The sequence below is a fragment of the Pteropus vampyrus genome, unplaced genomic scaffold (genome assembly GCF_000151845.1).
Source record: "Pteropus vampyrus isolate Shadow unplaced genomic scaffold, Pvam_2.0 Scaffold159, whole genome shotgun sequence".
In the NCBI taxonomy this organism is placed as follows: Eukaryota; Metazoa; Chordata; class Mammalia; order Chiroptera; family Pteropodidae; genus Pteropus; species Pteropus vampyrus.
This window is the reverse complement of record NW_011888940.1, coordinates 1,774,651-1,789,016: the sequence shown is the minus strand read 5'-3', so window position 1 is coordinate 1,789,016 and position 14,366 is coordinate 1,774,651. Positions and strand designations below refer to the sequence as shown.

At 34.1% G+C, this 14,366-nt stretch overlaps 1 protein-coding gene across 8 annotated transcripts in view; it reads right to left on the bottom strand.

Moving 5' to 3' along the window:
• AKT3 (AKT serine/threonine kinase 3) overlaps nt 1–14,366 on the bottom strand; it is a 282,574-nt gene that overhangs the window by 83,555 nt on the left and 184,653 nt on the right. For all 8 annotated transcript variants that reach the window (XM_023536572.1, XM_023536569.1, XM_023536574.1 and 5 more), the window contains one exon: nt 8,264–8,395. In XM_023536572.1, the coding sequence (XP_023392340.1) occupies nt 8,264–8,395 (132 nt within the window). The remainder of the gene's footprint in view (nt 1–8,263; nt 8,396–14,366) is intronic.

Genomic DNA, 14,366 nt, shown 5'->3' with positions numbered 1-14,366 from the left:
CGATGGTTTATTTCCAATCCACTTTGATGACACTGGTGATCAGTTTAACTGTGCACTTCTCACTCTCCTTGTACTTTTTGTTGTGGTTTTTAACAGAGGACTATGCTTCTTAGAATATTTTTACTTTTATTTTCTTGTTTTGAAGAACTATAACATCTACTTTTTGTTGTATTTTACTCTATATCAATGTCACTTAACAATAAAACTGAAAAAAAATGAAGGACAGATAAGATTTTTCTAAAAAAACAAATGTTGAAGAAATTCATCACATGTAGACCTGTCTTACACAAAATGCTAAAGGAAATTCTTTGAGCTGAAATAGACATTCGTTAGTAACATGAAAACATACAAAAGTATAAAATTCATTTGTAAAGGTAAAAACATAGTCAAGTTCAAAGCACTCTAATACTGCAATGGTAGTGTGTAAATCATTTTACACAGCACAAGTTAAAAGATAAAGCATTAATAACTATAGTTACAATATTTTATTAATGTATACATAGCATAAAAAGATATAAATTGGGACATCAATAACATAAAATGTTGGGGTGGCAAGTAAATATGTAGAACTTTTTAATGTAATTGTAGTTATCAGTTTAAAATAGATGGTTATAACTGTCAGATGTATTATGAACATTAATGATAAGCACAAAGCAAAAAAATCGAACAGATACACAAATGAAAGAGAAAAGAGTCAAAATATATCACTACAAATAATCATCAATTCTGAAAGAAAAAAAGAAACTATAAAACAAATAGAAAGCAATTAAAATGGTGATAATGTCTTTAGCTATCAATAATTACTCTCAATGTAAATGGTTTAAATTCTCCAATTAAAAGACAAGAGTGACTGAATGAGTAAAAATACAAGACCCAAGTGAATGCTGCTTAAGAGAGACTCATTTAAGCTTTAAAGACACCCGAGGGCTGAAAGTGAAGGAACAGAAAAAGATACTCCATGTAATAAAAAAGCAAAAGAGAGCAGGGGTAGCTATACTTATATCAGACGAAATAGACTCTAAGTCAAAAGATGTAACAAGAAACCAAAAAAAATTATATAATGATAAAAAGGTCAGTTCATCAAGAGGATGTAACAATTGTAAATATATACATACCCAATATCAGAACACTGAAATATATCAAACAATTATTAATAGGTAAGAAGGGTGATAGCAAAGGAATAATATTTGGATTATTATTGGAGGATTTCAAAACTCCAATTTCAACAAATGGATAGATCATCCAGATAGAAAATCGATAAGGAAATAACAGACTTAAACTACACTTTAGATTAAATGGACCTAACAGTCACATATAAAACATTCCACCCGACAACATCGCAACACACATTTTTCTCAAGAACACGAGTTCTAACGAATTTTAAAAGATTGAAATTATACCAATAATATTTTCTAACCACTACTGTATCAAACTAAAAACCAATAAAAGAATGCTGAAAATTTTACAAATATATGGAAATGAAACAAAACACTCAAAGTAATAAAATTATAAATGATAGAGGACATTGCAATTGATACAGAGATATACAAAGGATCATGAGACTACTATGCACAATTATATGCCAACAAATTAAGAAGAAATGGATAAATTCTCAGAAATATCAAACCTACCAAGATGGAATCATGAAATAACAGAAAATCTGAACAGATTAATAACAAGCATGAAGTTTGAATCAGTAATCAAAAATCTCCCCACAACAACAAAAAAGCCCAGGAACAGATGGCTTCACTGGTGAATTCTATCAAACATTTAAGTAAGAATTAATACCAATCCTTCTGAAACTCTTCCAAAAAAATTGAAGAGAAAGAACACTTCCAAATTCATTTTATAAGGCCAGCATTTCCCACACTGAAGCCAGACAAGGACACCACAAAAAAAGAAAATTACAGGCCAATATCTCTGATGAACATAAATGCAAAAACTCTCAACAAATACTAGCAAACTGAATTCAACAACACATGAAAAGGATCATACACTATGATCAAGTGGGATTTATCCTTGAGATGCAAAGACAGTTCAACATACACAAACAAATAAGTATGATATCCCGCATTTACAGAGTGAATACAAAGTCATATCGTTTCAATAGATGCAGAAAAAGTATTTGAAAAAACTAAACTTTCTTTCATGATAAAAACTATCAACAAATTAAGTATAGTAAGAAATGTGCCTCAACACAAAAACGGTCATATATGACAAGCCTACAGTTAACATACTCATGATCAGGAACAAGACAAGGATGTCCACTGTCAGTACTTCTATTCAACAGAGTACCGGAATTTCTGGCCATAGCAATTAGGCAGAAAAAAGAATCAAAAGGCATCCAAACTGGAAAAGAAGAAGTAAAATTACCTGTCTGCAGATGGTATGACCTTATATATAGAAAATCCCAAAGTCTCCACCAAATAACTGTTATAATAAATGAATGAATTCAGTAAAGTTACAGGGTACAAAATCAATATACAAAAATCAGTTGTTTCTCTATACTAACAACAAAATATCTGAAATTGAAATTAAAACAGCTATTCCACTTACAACAAGATCAAAAGAAATAAAATACTTAGAGATAAATTTAATCAAGGAGGTGAAAGAACTGCACACTGAAGACTCTGATAAAAGAAACTGAAAAAGAAACAAATAAAAGATATCTTGTGTTCTTGGATTGGAAGCATTAACATTGTGAAAAATACATAACACCCAAAGCAATATACAGATTCAATGCAATTCTTATCAAAATTCCAATGGCATTTTTCATACAAAAAGAACAATCCTAATATTTATATAGAACCACAAAAGACCCCAAAAAGCCAAAGCAATCTTGGGAAAGAAGAACAAAGCTGAAGGCATCATGCCTCCTGATTTTCAACTATGCTACAAATCTACAGTAACCAAAACAGCATGATACTTACATCGAAACAGACACATAAATCAATGTAACAGAACAGACAGCCTGGAAATAAACCCATGTTATAGGGACAACTGATTTATGACCAAGGGGCCAAGAACATATAATGGGGACAGGATACTCTATTCAATAACTTGACAGCATTACGCTAACTAAAGTAAGTCAGATGGAAAAAGACAAATACTCTATGATCTTACTTATATGGAGAATCTTTAAAATAATGAAGTCATAGATACAGAGAACAGATTGGTGGTACAAAGGTGGGCTGTGCATTCAGGGAAAACTGAATAGCCACATGCAAAAGAATGAAATTGGACCACGATCTTATACCATACACAAAAATCAACTCGAAATGGATTAAAACCTTAAATTTAAGAACCTGAAACCATACAACTCCTAGAAGAAAACATAGGCTGTTTGATAAGCTCCTTGTCATCAGTCTTAGTGATGTTTTTTTTGGATTTGACACCAAAAGCAAAGGAAACAAAAACAAAAATAAACAAGTAGGACTCCATCAAATTAAAAAGCTTCTGCACAGCAAAGGAAACCATCGACAAAATGAAAAGGCAACCTACCAAATGGGAGAAAATATGTGCAAATCATTCATCTAATAAGAGGTTCATATCCAAAATATATAGAGAACTCATACATCTCAATAGAACAAAATCAAACAATCTGACTGAAAATGGGCAGAGGACCTGAATAGACATTTTTCCAAAGAAGACATACAGATGACAAACAGGTACATGAAAAGGCTCTTAAAAATCACTAATTATCACATACTAGACTAATTGGGGAGATCATTTTGTAAATTATACAAATGTATCTCATGGTGTACATCTGAAACTAATATAAAATAATACTGACTGTCAACTGTAATTGAAAAATAAAAATAATAAAATGATAAAAAATAAAATCATTAATCATCATGGAAATGCATATCAAAACTATAATGAGCTATCACCTCCCACCTGGTAGAATGGCTATATCAAAAAGAGAAAAAATAAGTATTGGTGAAAATGTGTAGAAAAGGGAACCCTTGTATACTGTTGGTGGGAATGTAAATTGGTGCAAACACTCGGAAAACAGTATGGAGGTTCCTAAAACAATTAAAAATAAAACTACCATGTGATCCAGCAATTTCACTTCCAGGTATTTACCCAAAGGAAATGAAAAGACTGACTCAAAAAGACAGCGGCACCCCCGTGTCCACTGCAGCATTATTTACAATAGCCAAGACACAGAAACAACCTGTCCACAGATGGACGAATGGATAAAGAAAATGTGATGTATGTATCTGTGCAGTGGAATACTACGTAGCCATAAAAAGGAAATTCTTCCTTTTGCGATAACATGAATGAACTTTGACAGCATTATGCTAACTAAAATAAGTCAGGTAGAAAAAGACAAATACTGTATGATCTTACTTATATGAGGAATCTTTAAAATCATGAAATCATAGATATAGAGAACAGATTGGTGGTACAGAGGTGGGTTGTGGGTGAAATGGGTGATGGTGGTAGTCAAAAGGTATAAACTTCCAGTTATAAAATAAGTAAGTCCTGAGGATTTAATACATAGAATGGTGACTATTGTTAATAATGCTATATTGTATATTTGAAAGTTGCTAAGAGAATCTTAAAAGTTCTCATCACAAGAAATATACAATACTATATTGTATATTTGAAAGTTGCTAAGAGAATCTTAAAAGTTCTCATCACAAGAAAAAAATGTGTAACTCTGTGAGCTGAACTTTAACCAGACTATTGTAGTGATCATTTCACACCTGAAACTAATACAATGTTATATGTCAATAATATCTCGATTTTTCAGAAAAGGACTAAGGCCTAATCACCTCTTCCAAGAAATTTTCCCTGACCCACCACCAGCTACCTTGGCTGGCCCTCCTTTGTGTTCCCATCAAGCTCTTCCATGGCTCTATCATTTCACTGCAATTATCTATTTAAGTGTTGGCCATCTCCATCAGACTGTGACCTTTCTTTTAAGCTGAGGATAGAGTGTTAGTGATAAGCACAGTGCCTGGCATGTAGCAGGCATTCTATAGAAGAGAGAAGCTACTTGCCACATGCAAGCCATTGCCAAAGAGGGTATCAGTAACCTTCTCAGAAAACTCTGGCAACCAGAGTCAGTTGATTTCTATATATCATAAGTGCTAAAAGAACAAAAAATGATCAGCCCAGAATCCTATATTCAACAAAACTGTCCTTCAAATGTGAAACTGAGACATTTTCATATAAAGAAAAGCTAAGGGAGTTCATTACCACTAGAGCTGCCCTGCACAAAACGCCAAGGGAGTCCCTCAGGCTGAAATGAAAGGACACTAGACAGTAACCCGAAATTGTATGAAGAAATAAAGATCTTTAGTAAATGCAAATATTGAAAGGGTAATATTAAAAGCTATATTATTTTAACTCTAATTTATAATGTCGCTTCTTGTTTTCTACATAACTTAAAGAGACTAATTCATAAAAAATTTATTAGTATATGTTTGGACATATAATGCATAAAGGTGTAATTTTATGCCATCGATCACCTAAAAGGGATGGGAAATGAGCAGGAGAGAAGCAGTTTTTGTACTGACGTTAAGGTGGTATAAATTCAAATTCAAAAAATAACTTTAGGATGTAAAATGTGATCCCCAATGATAACCACTAAAAGAAAATAGCTATGGGATATACAGAAGGGAATATGCAAATAACAAGCAAGATAGATCACAGGTGGCTACAGCATTATCACACCAAAAAAGTAAACTTAAAACAAAAGGTTAGAAGAGATGAAGAAACATTATATGTTACTAAGAGGGTTGACATAGTAAAAAGAAATACAATTAAAAACATTTATGTACTTAATGACAGATCAACAAAATATATGAAGCAAAAATGGACAGAACTGAAGGGAAAAATAGTTGTACAATAGTAATTGGAGACTTAAATACCCTACTCTCAATAAGGGGATTGAAAAAAAAACAGACAGAAAATATGTAAGGAAGTAGAAGTGAACACAATAAATCACCAGGTCTAACAAACACATACAGAACACTCTACCCCACAACAGAGTGAACGTTCTTCTCAAGTGCACATGAAACATTCTCCAAGATACACCATATGTTATGCCACAAACTAAGTCTAAATTGATTTAAAAAGACACATATTATACCAAGTATCTTCTCCAACCACAACAAGATGAAGTTAGAAATCAAAAACAGAAAGAAAACTGGAATATTCACAAATTTGTGGAAATTAGAGAGTTGATTGGTTTTCTGAAAAGACTGACAAAGCTGACAAACGTTTAGTTAGTTTGACGAAGAATAAATGTTTAAAGAATCAGGAAATATAAAATCACCAGAGCGGGCCACAGTAATAACTGTTGCAGACAAGATCTTTAATAGTGGGCAAAAGTTCAAGGAAAAGAATATTTGCATAGTCTCAGAGCACTTCCTCTAAGATATTTATTAATTACAAAAGGGAATACATTAACTCTACAATGGAGAAAACTGGTAGACAACTGTTTAATCAACTGATCGAGGCGGACATCAGCAAGAATAAGGCGTATGGACACCATTTACTCCTTGATGTGATGCTGAGAAGGGCACCTGAAGATTCAAACCACCCCAGGTCTTGTCGGATGCTAAAATGTCATACTGTTAATTGTTTTGCTGTGAACAGCATATTTTTCTTCAAGAAATTGATAAGTGGATTTGTTGGGAGAAGTAGCAAGCATCTACATCAATTGGAATATTCTATCAGTTGTGAAATACACCCAGTTCTGTACAGTTACTCATGAAAGTATAATTAATTAGTGAGATAAGATAAGCTCCAAGTGAGGCTTATGTACAAAAAGAAAAACAGAATGGAAATGATATTTTCTCGCGTGACACACACTAGGTGGTAATAATAATAATCATAGCAAATATTTATAACAATAATGTATTTAATTTTCCCACTATTTTAATTCAATTTTATTTAATAATATATAAGTAAATTTATTCGTTTATTTAATCCTAACAACAACCCTATGAGATGATGAGCACTGTTATCATCCTCATTTTGCAGATGAGGAAACAAAGGCATGAAAAGTTGAATGATTTGTCTGAGACCATTTAGTAAGTAGCAGGGCCTACTACACTATACTACCTCCCAGAAAATAAGAGTTCAATTATAATACATGCTAGGTACTGTGCTGAATACTTTACATATCCTAATCTTCATAATATTCCCATCCAGGAATTTTTTTTTCACAAATGAAATTTTTACAAATGAAAAAACTAAGACTGCGTTGGGCTGTTCAACGTGGAGCAGGATATTTAGCATGTCTGGCCTTGTCCAGTAACCGTCAGTAGTTTCTCCTCCCCTGGGTCACTGTGACAAGCAATATGCTCCCCCGCACACATTTTCAAATGTCCCCGCGGGAGCAGTACCCCGTAAAAAACTAGCTGTTAAAGGTCATGAGGCGATAAGATGCAAAGCTGGGGTACGAAGCCAGGCCTGTGTGAGTCCAGGTCGATGTTATTTCCAACAGCAGACACTGACGGGGCGGAGCTGAGATGGGGCCAAACGTACAAAGACAGGGGAGCACAGCTTCCTAAAGTGTGTGGAGCAACACAACCCAGATGCGGAAACTATTCCTGCAAACGACTGAAAGTTAATCTCTAAAGTATAGCAACAGTATTACATGACGCTTGTCGAATTAAGCAAGATGAAAAGCATGGACCAATTTAGAAAATACATCGGATGTGTCAGTTGAGGGAACTGGGATTCAACTCTGAGACAAATAAACACGTTATTTCTTTGTATAGGTCTAAGCCGAACAAAGCTATGGAGGAGGAGTGAAGGCCTGAAAAATTTCGAAGACTATCGTCTCTTTTAGTTTCATTATTCTAGTATTTTCAAATCTATTAAGGACGCTTTTCCATTCAACATTATATAAGCTATATCATCTATGGGTACAAGTCATCTATGTTATTCTAATTACTCTTTTATTTAATAAGAAATTCAGAATGTTAAGGGAAAATATTGAAAAGCAACATTAGTATAATTGGTGATATAGGTCACAAATATATAGTAAAAACAAACACACATGGAATAATTATTTCGATCTTCTCAAGGGAATAAAATATCTTCAGTATATAACATTCAGATATTATAAACTTTTAAACATTTTAATATTATAAATTTTCACATACAGATACTATTACAGCAGTAGTCTTCAATCAACATTTTGGTTATTTAATTCAATCAACATTTTGGTTATTTAATGGAATTTCTACATGCACGAGCACACACACGTGTGCACAGCATAAACAAAAATTTCAGTTACCTTTGCAATAATAACTTCTTTCTTCAGAATCTTCATTGCATAATATTTCCCACTTGCCTTCTCTCGAACCAAAATAACTTTCCCAAAAGTGCCTTTACCTAGTAGTTTCAAATAGTCAAAATCATTCATAGTCTGAAAAATACAAATGAAAAAATATAATATGAAATATGTGATGCAATTTATTTATAAATATATATGTATATATTTACAATATCCACTCAAGAGCAAATGTCACCAATTTCAGCACTACGTAAATAAGAATCAGACAGGCGCTGCTGTTCCTTCAGCAATCACGGATGATTCATAAGCGGTTCTCAGACAGTGAAGACAATTTTGAACCCGGAATTCCTCGGTTACTCAAATTATCAGTCAAGTATAAGGGCAAAGGGAAAATAAAATAATTTTCATTCACTTCCAAGGACTCAAGTTGTTTAGGATTTAGTAGTGCCACTACCTCCAGACAGTGTAATATTAAAAAATGTCCCGATGACATTTCCAAACGCATACAAAGGAGCAGTACTTTTGAAGGGAGGTATCTGAGAATGTACTCCAGTAAAATGAGGATGGAATCCAATAAAGAAAAAGGTATGTGTATAAGAAATGTTGAAAACAATCCTGGAGCCCAATGAAAAGAAATTTAAGACAGAGAGCAGTACAACTTTCAAGAAAGCAATTAACACAATTCAGAACAGGAAGTCAGGGAGCCCTAAGGATGTCTTTAATTGATCTATCTGTCTTCAGTTTCATTTCTCATTCCCATTTCTAAATCAAGTGATTCCCAAGATTTTGCCCAGCTGGCCTTCAGTACTTTCTCTCTCTAGGACCTTCTAAGCATGCTTTTCCTGCTCTATTTTATCTATCGACATTCTTCTAGAAACTTCTGAAATTTTGATATTGCCTATCCATTAATGCCTTTCCCCCATTCAGTTGTTCATTTTTGTGGACTTGTCCCTTTTTAAAATTCCTTTACTATCATTTTAATAGGCTTTTAGATGGAAGGGGAGGTAACTAGGTAAGCTCAGTTTATCATCTTAAATTTAAATTCAGTTTAGATGGGTTTATGAATTACAAGTTAAAGATCTGGGTTTTATCTTATACACAATTAGAAGTTATTGAAGATTTTTGTGCCTTTTTAACATTATTTTTTCCTGTTTACCAATTTATAAAGTAAATCTCAAGTAAATGTTAAAAATGTCTCAAGTCAATGACCTCAGCTTCCACCGTATGAAACTAGAAAAAGAGGAAATTAAACCCAAAAGAATTAGAAAAAATGAAATAATAAAAATCAGAGCAGAAATCAATTAAATTTTTAAAAAGAACAAAAATAGCAGAGATAATCAATGTAACCAAAAGCTGATTCTTTGCAGAGATCAATAAAATTGATAAACCTTTAGCCAGATTGGTCAGGAAAATAAAGACAGAGATGCGAATGACCAATATCAGGAAAGAGAGAGGTGGTGTCACTAGAGATTCTATAGATATTAAAAGGATCATAAAGGAATATAAAGATTTATATCCATGAAATTGACAACTTACATGAAATGAACAAATTCCTCAAAAGTAATACAGTTAAGTCCTCACTTAACACTGTTAACCAGTTCTGAGACTTTAAATGAAATGACACATAATGAAACCAATTTTACCACAGGCTAACTGATTTAAACACAGGTCACATTGTTACAGCATCTCATCCATGTTTAAGAAACACTGGACGAAAAGAAAGCTTATTCGAGGACCTGCTGTAGGTAACTTAAATAGCCCTATACCTATTAAGGAAACGGAATTTGTAGTCAAAAATCTTTGAACAAGGAAAACTACAGGATCAGATGGTTTTGCTGGTGAATTCTATAAACATTTATGGGAATAATAATACCAATTCTATATAAACTCCTACCGAAGACTAAAAAGAATACTTCCCAATTCTTTCTACAAGGTTATCGGTACCCTGATACCAAAACCAGACCAAAACACTCTAAGAAGACTACAGACCAATATCCCTCATGTAAATATAAAAATTCTAAAAATTTTACAAATGAATGCTTATATTGATTTGAACATTTGCTGCTATAATTTTAACAATTTTTCTAAATGTTATGTGTTAATCACCCAATATCTAGTTCAAAAGAAAAGTAGCAAAAGATAACAAAGTACTTTATTAACTCAACTAAAAATCAAAGAAGTGGGACTAAATATACTGAATATGGTTAACAAAGCTAGTGACACTTGAACATCATTTAATTTTCATTAATATATTTTAAAAATCAAGGGATACTGCAGAGCCCCAAAGCTACTTGTGCTAGGTAGTCAGTCTCCAAAGACGGATGCTACTAACACTCTCTTCTTCTTGTGTGTACACGCCATTCTCCCCATTAAGAGGTGGAGTCAACTTCTCGTCCTGGGCTGGCATTTATCTTGCTCAGAACATAGAATAGGATCAAAGTGATGCTGTGCCAGTTCTAGACCTAGCCTTTACGCCTGTCAGCTTACGCTTTCTCTCTCTTGAAAAAGTCATTCTTGAAAGCCAGCTCTCGTGCTGTAGGAAGTCTAGGCTATTTTGCTGAAGAGAAGGGCCACGGAGTGAGGCCCTGGAAGATGAAACACCACAGAGAGAGAATGAGAGAGAGAGAGAGGGGATCACGTGGAGGAGAACTAAGAATCCAGACACGTGGGAAATGCTTCCTTGAATTTCCAGCCCAGTCCACGTGCTGGTTGAATGCAGCTGCTTGACAGATACATTGGAGACCGGCAGAATGGCCCAAGCAAACCACAAAATCATGAGAAATAATATACTGTCATTGTTTTAAGACACTAAACTTGGGTAGTTTATTCCATGGCAATAAAGACATTATTCTCATAAACAGGCCAAAATATTGTGTTGCTTAAAGCTTCATTTGAGCAGTATCTTCTTCGTTTGTTTTTTTTTTTAATCTAAAAGCACAGAAACATGGTACTTGTTATGTCCTGTTACTAAATGTTATATAAACTCAAACTGAATTCTTAGGAGTAAAAACTTAAAAAGAATTTGTAAACTGCTTTATGATGTTTTCACATGAAAAGCTTATATAATTATAAAATAGTACGACATTCTTTTAGGACTGCAATTCTTAGGGACAAGGAGATTTTTTTAAAAGTATGACAGCTTTAAATCTAAATTTCAGAGATTCTGTCAGTTCGACTGTTCCTCTTTTAAAAAAAGAAATTCGCATGGAAATTGATATTAGTAAAAAAGCATTCTATGTGATAAAACAAAAAAACAGATTTCATATCTATTTTAACAAAACTTCAGAACATTTTAAAAAGTATCTTTGATACCAGATGCTCATGTTCAGTGAAGTCTACACAGTGATTAGCTAGTCTTTACAAATGAAATGTAACCTATTACAAAATGTGTCTTCTTTTGGATGGTGTTAAGGGAAAAGATACAATAAGATTTTGATAAAAAAATGAGAGCATGAATACACTCCAGAAAAATTAATCCTCCAAAACCCGATCCTGAGAATTTATTAGGGAGTTTTTTAGATAGCTAAAAAACACTTTCCTTTACACAATCTCTAACATATTAGTGTGGCTGTTTCTGGTTAAGAGATACATGTGCATATAGCAAATGCTTAATAAATATATTCAAATCATGCACGCTAGAATATAAGAAAAAGACTGTCTATTCCAAAATTAGGTTAAAAATGTGAACATATAATTGAAGAGGAATGTAAAGGATCTCTCAGAAAGGAATACAGAGGTTTTAGTCAATTTGGTGAAAAAGGATAAATTCCTCCTACATTTTATAATGTAAGAATGGAACCAAACAGAGCTCATGGGACACTAAGCGAAAAGGGAGGCTCTCAAGAGGCCCGCCTCTCTGCCCATCTCCTCTGGGTCTCTTCCTCATGGGAACAGGAAGCGCTAATCCGATGGGTCAAGTTCCACCCTGATGATGTCAGTGCTCCCTCTTCGAGCAGCAGGGAGCAATCGCACGATTTCAGCAGGCCCCACCATCCCTTCCCTTCTCTCTCTCTCCCAAGTGCTAACCGTTCCTTTGAGTTAAATAATCAAATTCCAAGAACTGAGTCATATTCAATGGAAAGAGAAGAGGTGTGGCTTGTCCTCTGTACCTAAATTATGAGATAGGCCACTGCTCCCAAAGAGGCCTACACTGACCACACCCAAACTAAGCAAAACTGATTCCCATGTGACTGTCGATGCTTTATGCTGTGCCCCTCGCACCCTGACAGGGTACAGAGAATGGCAGCTTGACAGACCAAGATCAGGCACCTGAGTCCTCTAGGCAAATTCTTTTGAAACAACATCTTTTTAATCTAAACACAGAACAGCACTTAAGTGTGGTTGCAAGCCCTGTGCCTCTTTTCTCCAGGAGAGATTTTAACCTGCAGAGGGGACATTGTGGCCAGCCCTTTACCACTGGGGAAGTGCCCACCTGTGTGCTCCGGGCAAGAGCAAGCAATGAGGACAACTCCCAGCACAGCTACCGGAGTCAGAGATAATCTCTTCATGCTATCGCTCAATTTTCTAAAAGTGCATAGAGAAGAAAATGTGTTCTGTAAATTATGAGGAGGATATTCTCATTTCAGAATATCCATTTACAGTCTGAAGTTAAAAATAATCTGAACTTCCACAATTCCATTTATGATAGGTGATGCACATAAAGGATATAGTTCTAGAGCCATGTGTCTTAGGGAAGTGACAGTAACATTTCACCATTTTTAACCAAGTTATTAGGACTGTCATCGAAGAGGCAGTAGTACCATGTACTATCTTTTTTTGAGCTCTTTGTCATTTAAAACTACTTTATGCTATTTCATTTTAAATGAAATGAAATTTAAAAACTGGAAATCGGATACAGGCCAATTAAGACAATGAACCCACCTTACCCCTCCAAATCAAAACATCCCTATCAAGTTTTCATTTTGCAGACTCAGTTTCAGTGGGAGAATTCTCAGAGAATCTGCTTTAAGAAGATGTGTATGTTTTTAACTATCTTATATGGATGATATAGAATACCAGCTCACAATAATAACGAATATTCATTGAGCACTTAGCACATAAGCACTTTATACGTATTCCCTCATTTTAAGCAACACAACTACATGAGTTAAGTACCACTATTGTCTCCCTTTCACAGATGAAGGCACCAAAGAACAGAAGGATTAAGAAACTTTCCACACAACCGCACTCATGGTGGACCCCCCCAAACTCGAAACCTGGCTATAGGACCCCGAAGACCTCACTTTCTACCACTATTCTGTAATATTAAAATTCTCCTGATTTTTTTTCCAAGAGCGCTCTAATTGACTAATATCCAAACATTATTTATGCCCAACAGGTTGACATATAATTTGAGAAACAAAGTACAATCACAGGAGAGAATACCTGTGTAATATAACTCGGCTAGGAGAATAACGATCATAGAGATAAGTGAGGCTCAAGATCTATGGATCGATAAAAAGAAACGAGCTGCGTACTGAAGTTGCGCAGCGTATAAATGAAAGTCCTTTTGTGTTTGAATAAGATATTCAACTTCTCTAAATGCAAGATGACTCACCTGGAAAATGAGATAACAGCACCTACCTCAGATGATTTCTGTGAGTATTAAATAAGATAATCTATATAAAAGTACTGCTCAGAGGCTGGAACAAAAAAGCTCATAATAAATGCTTACAAGTGTTAATTAGTGTAAGTGATGAATTCTAAGATAATCCACACTAGTAACTGAAAAAAGGGAAATGAAATATGTTTTTATAATTATTAATGACCAGCCTTAACAGAAAATAAAATCCTCCCATACTTTTCCATTTTTACATCTTTCGTCTCCATTCAACATTCGTCTGGTAAATTTCCATATTAGTTTCCAAAATTCTTCCATCCATCAGCAACAGCATTTCTAGTAAGGATGTTATAAACTCTCCACTTTCGACCTCTACCTAACTCAACAGTTTCTTATTATTAATCTTTGTTATTAAGCAGAATTTTAGGAATTCCACAGAATTAAATAAGGTATAGCTAGTATAGCGTGTTATTGAATAGAGTAGTTTGGCACGCATAAGATGAGATTAACTGGAATCTAATTTTAAATTACGAGCATAATTTC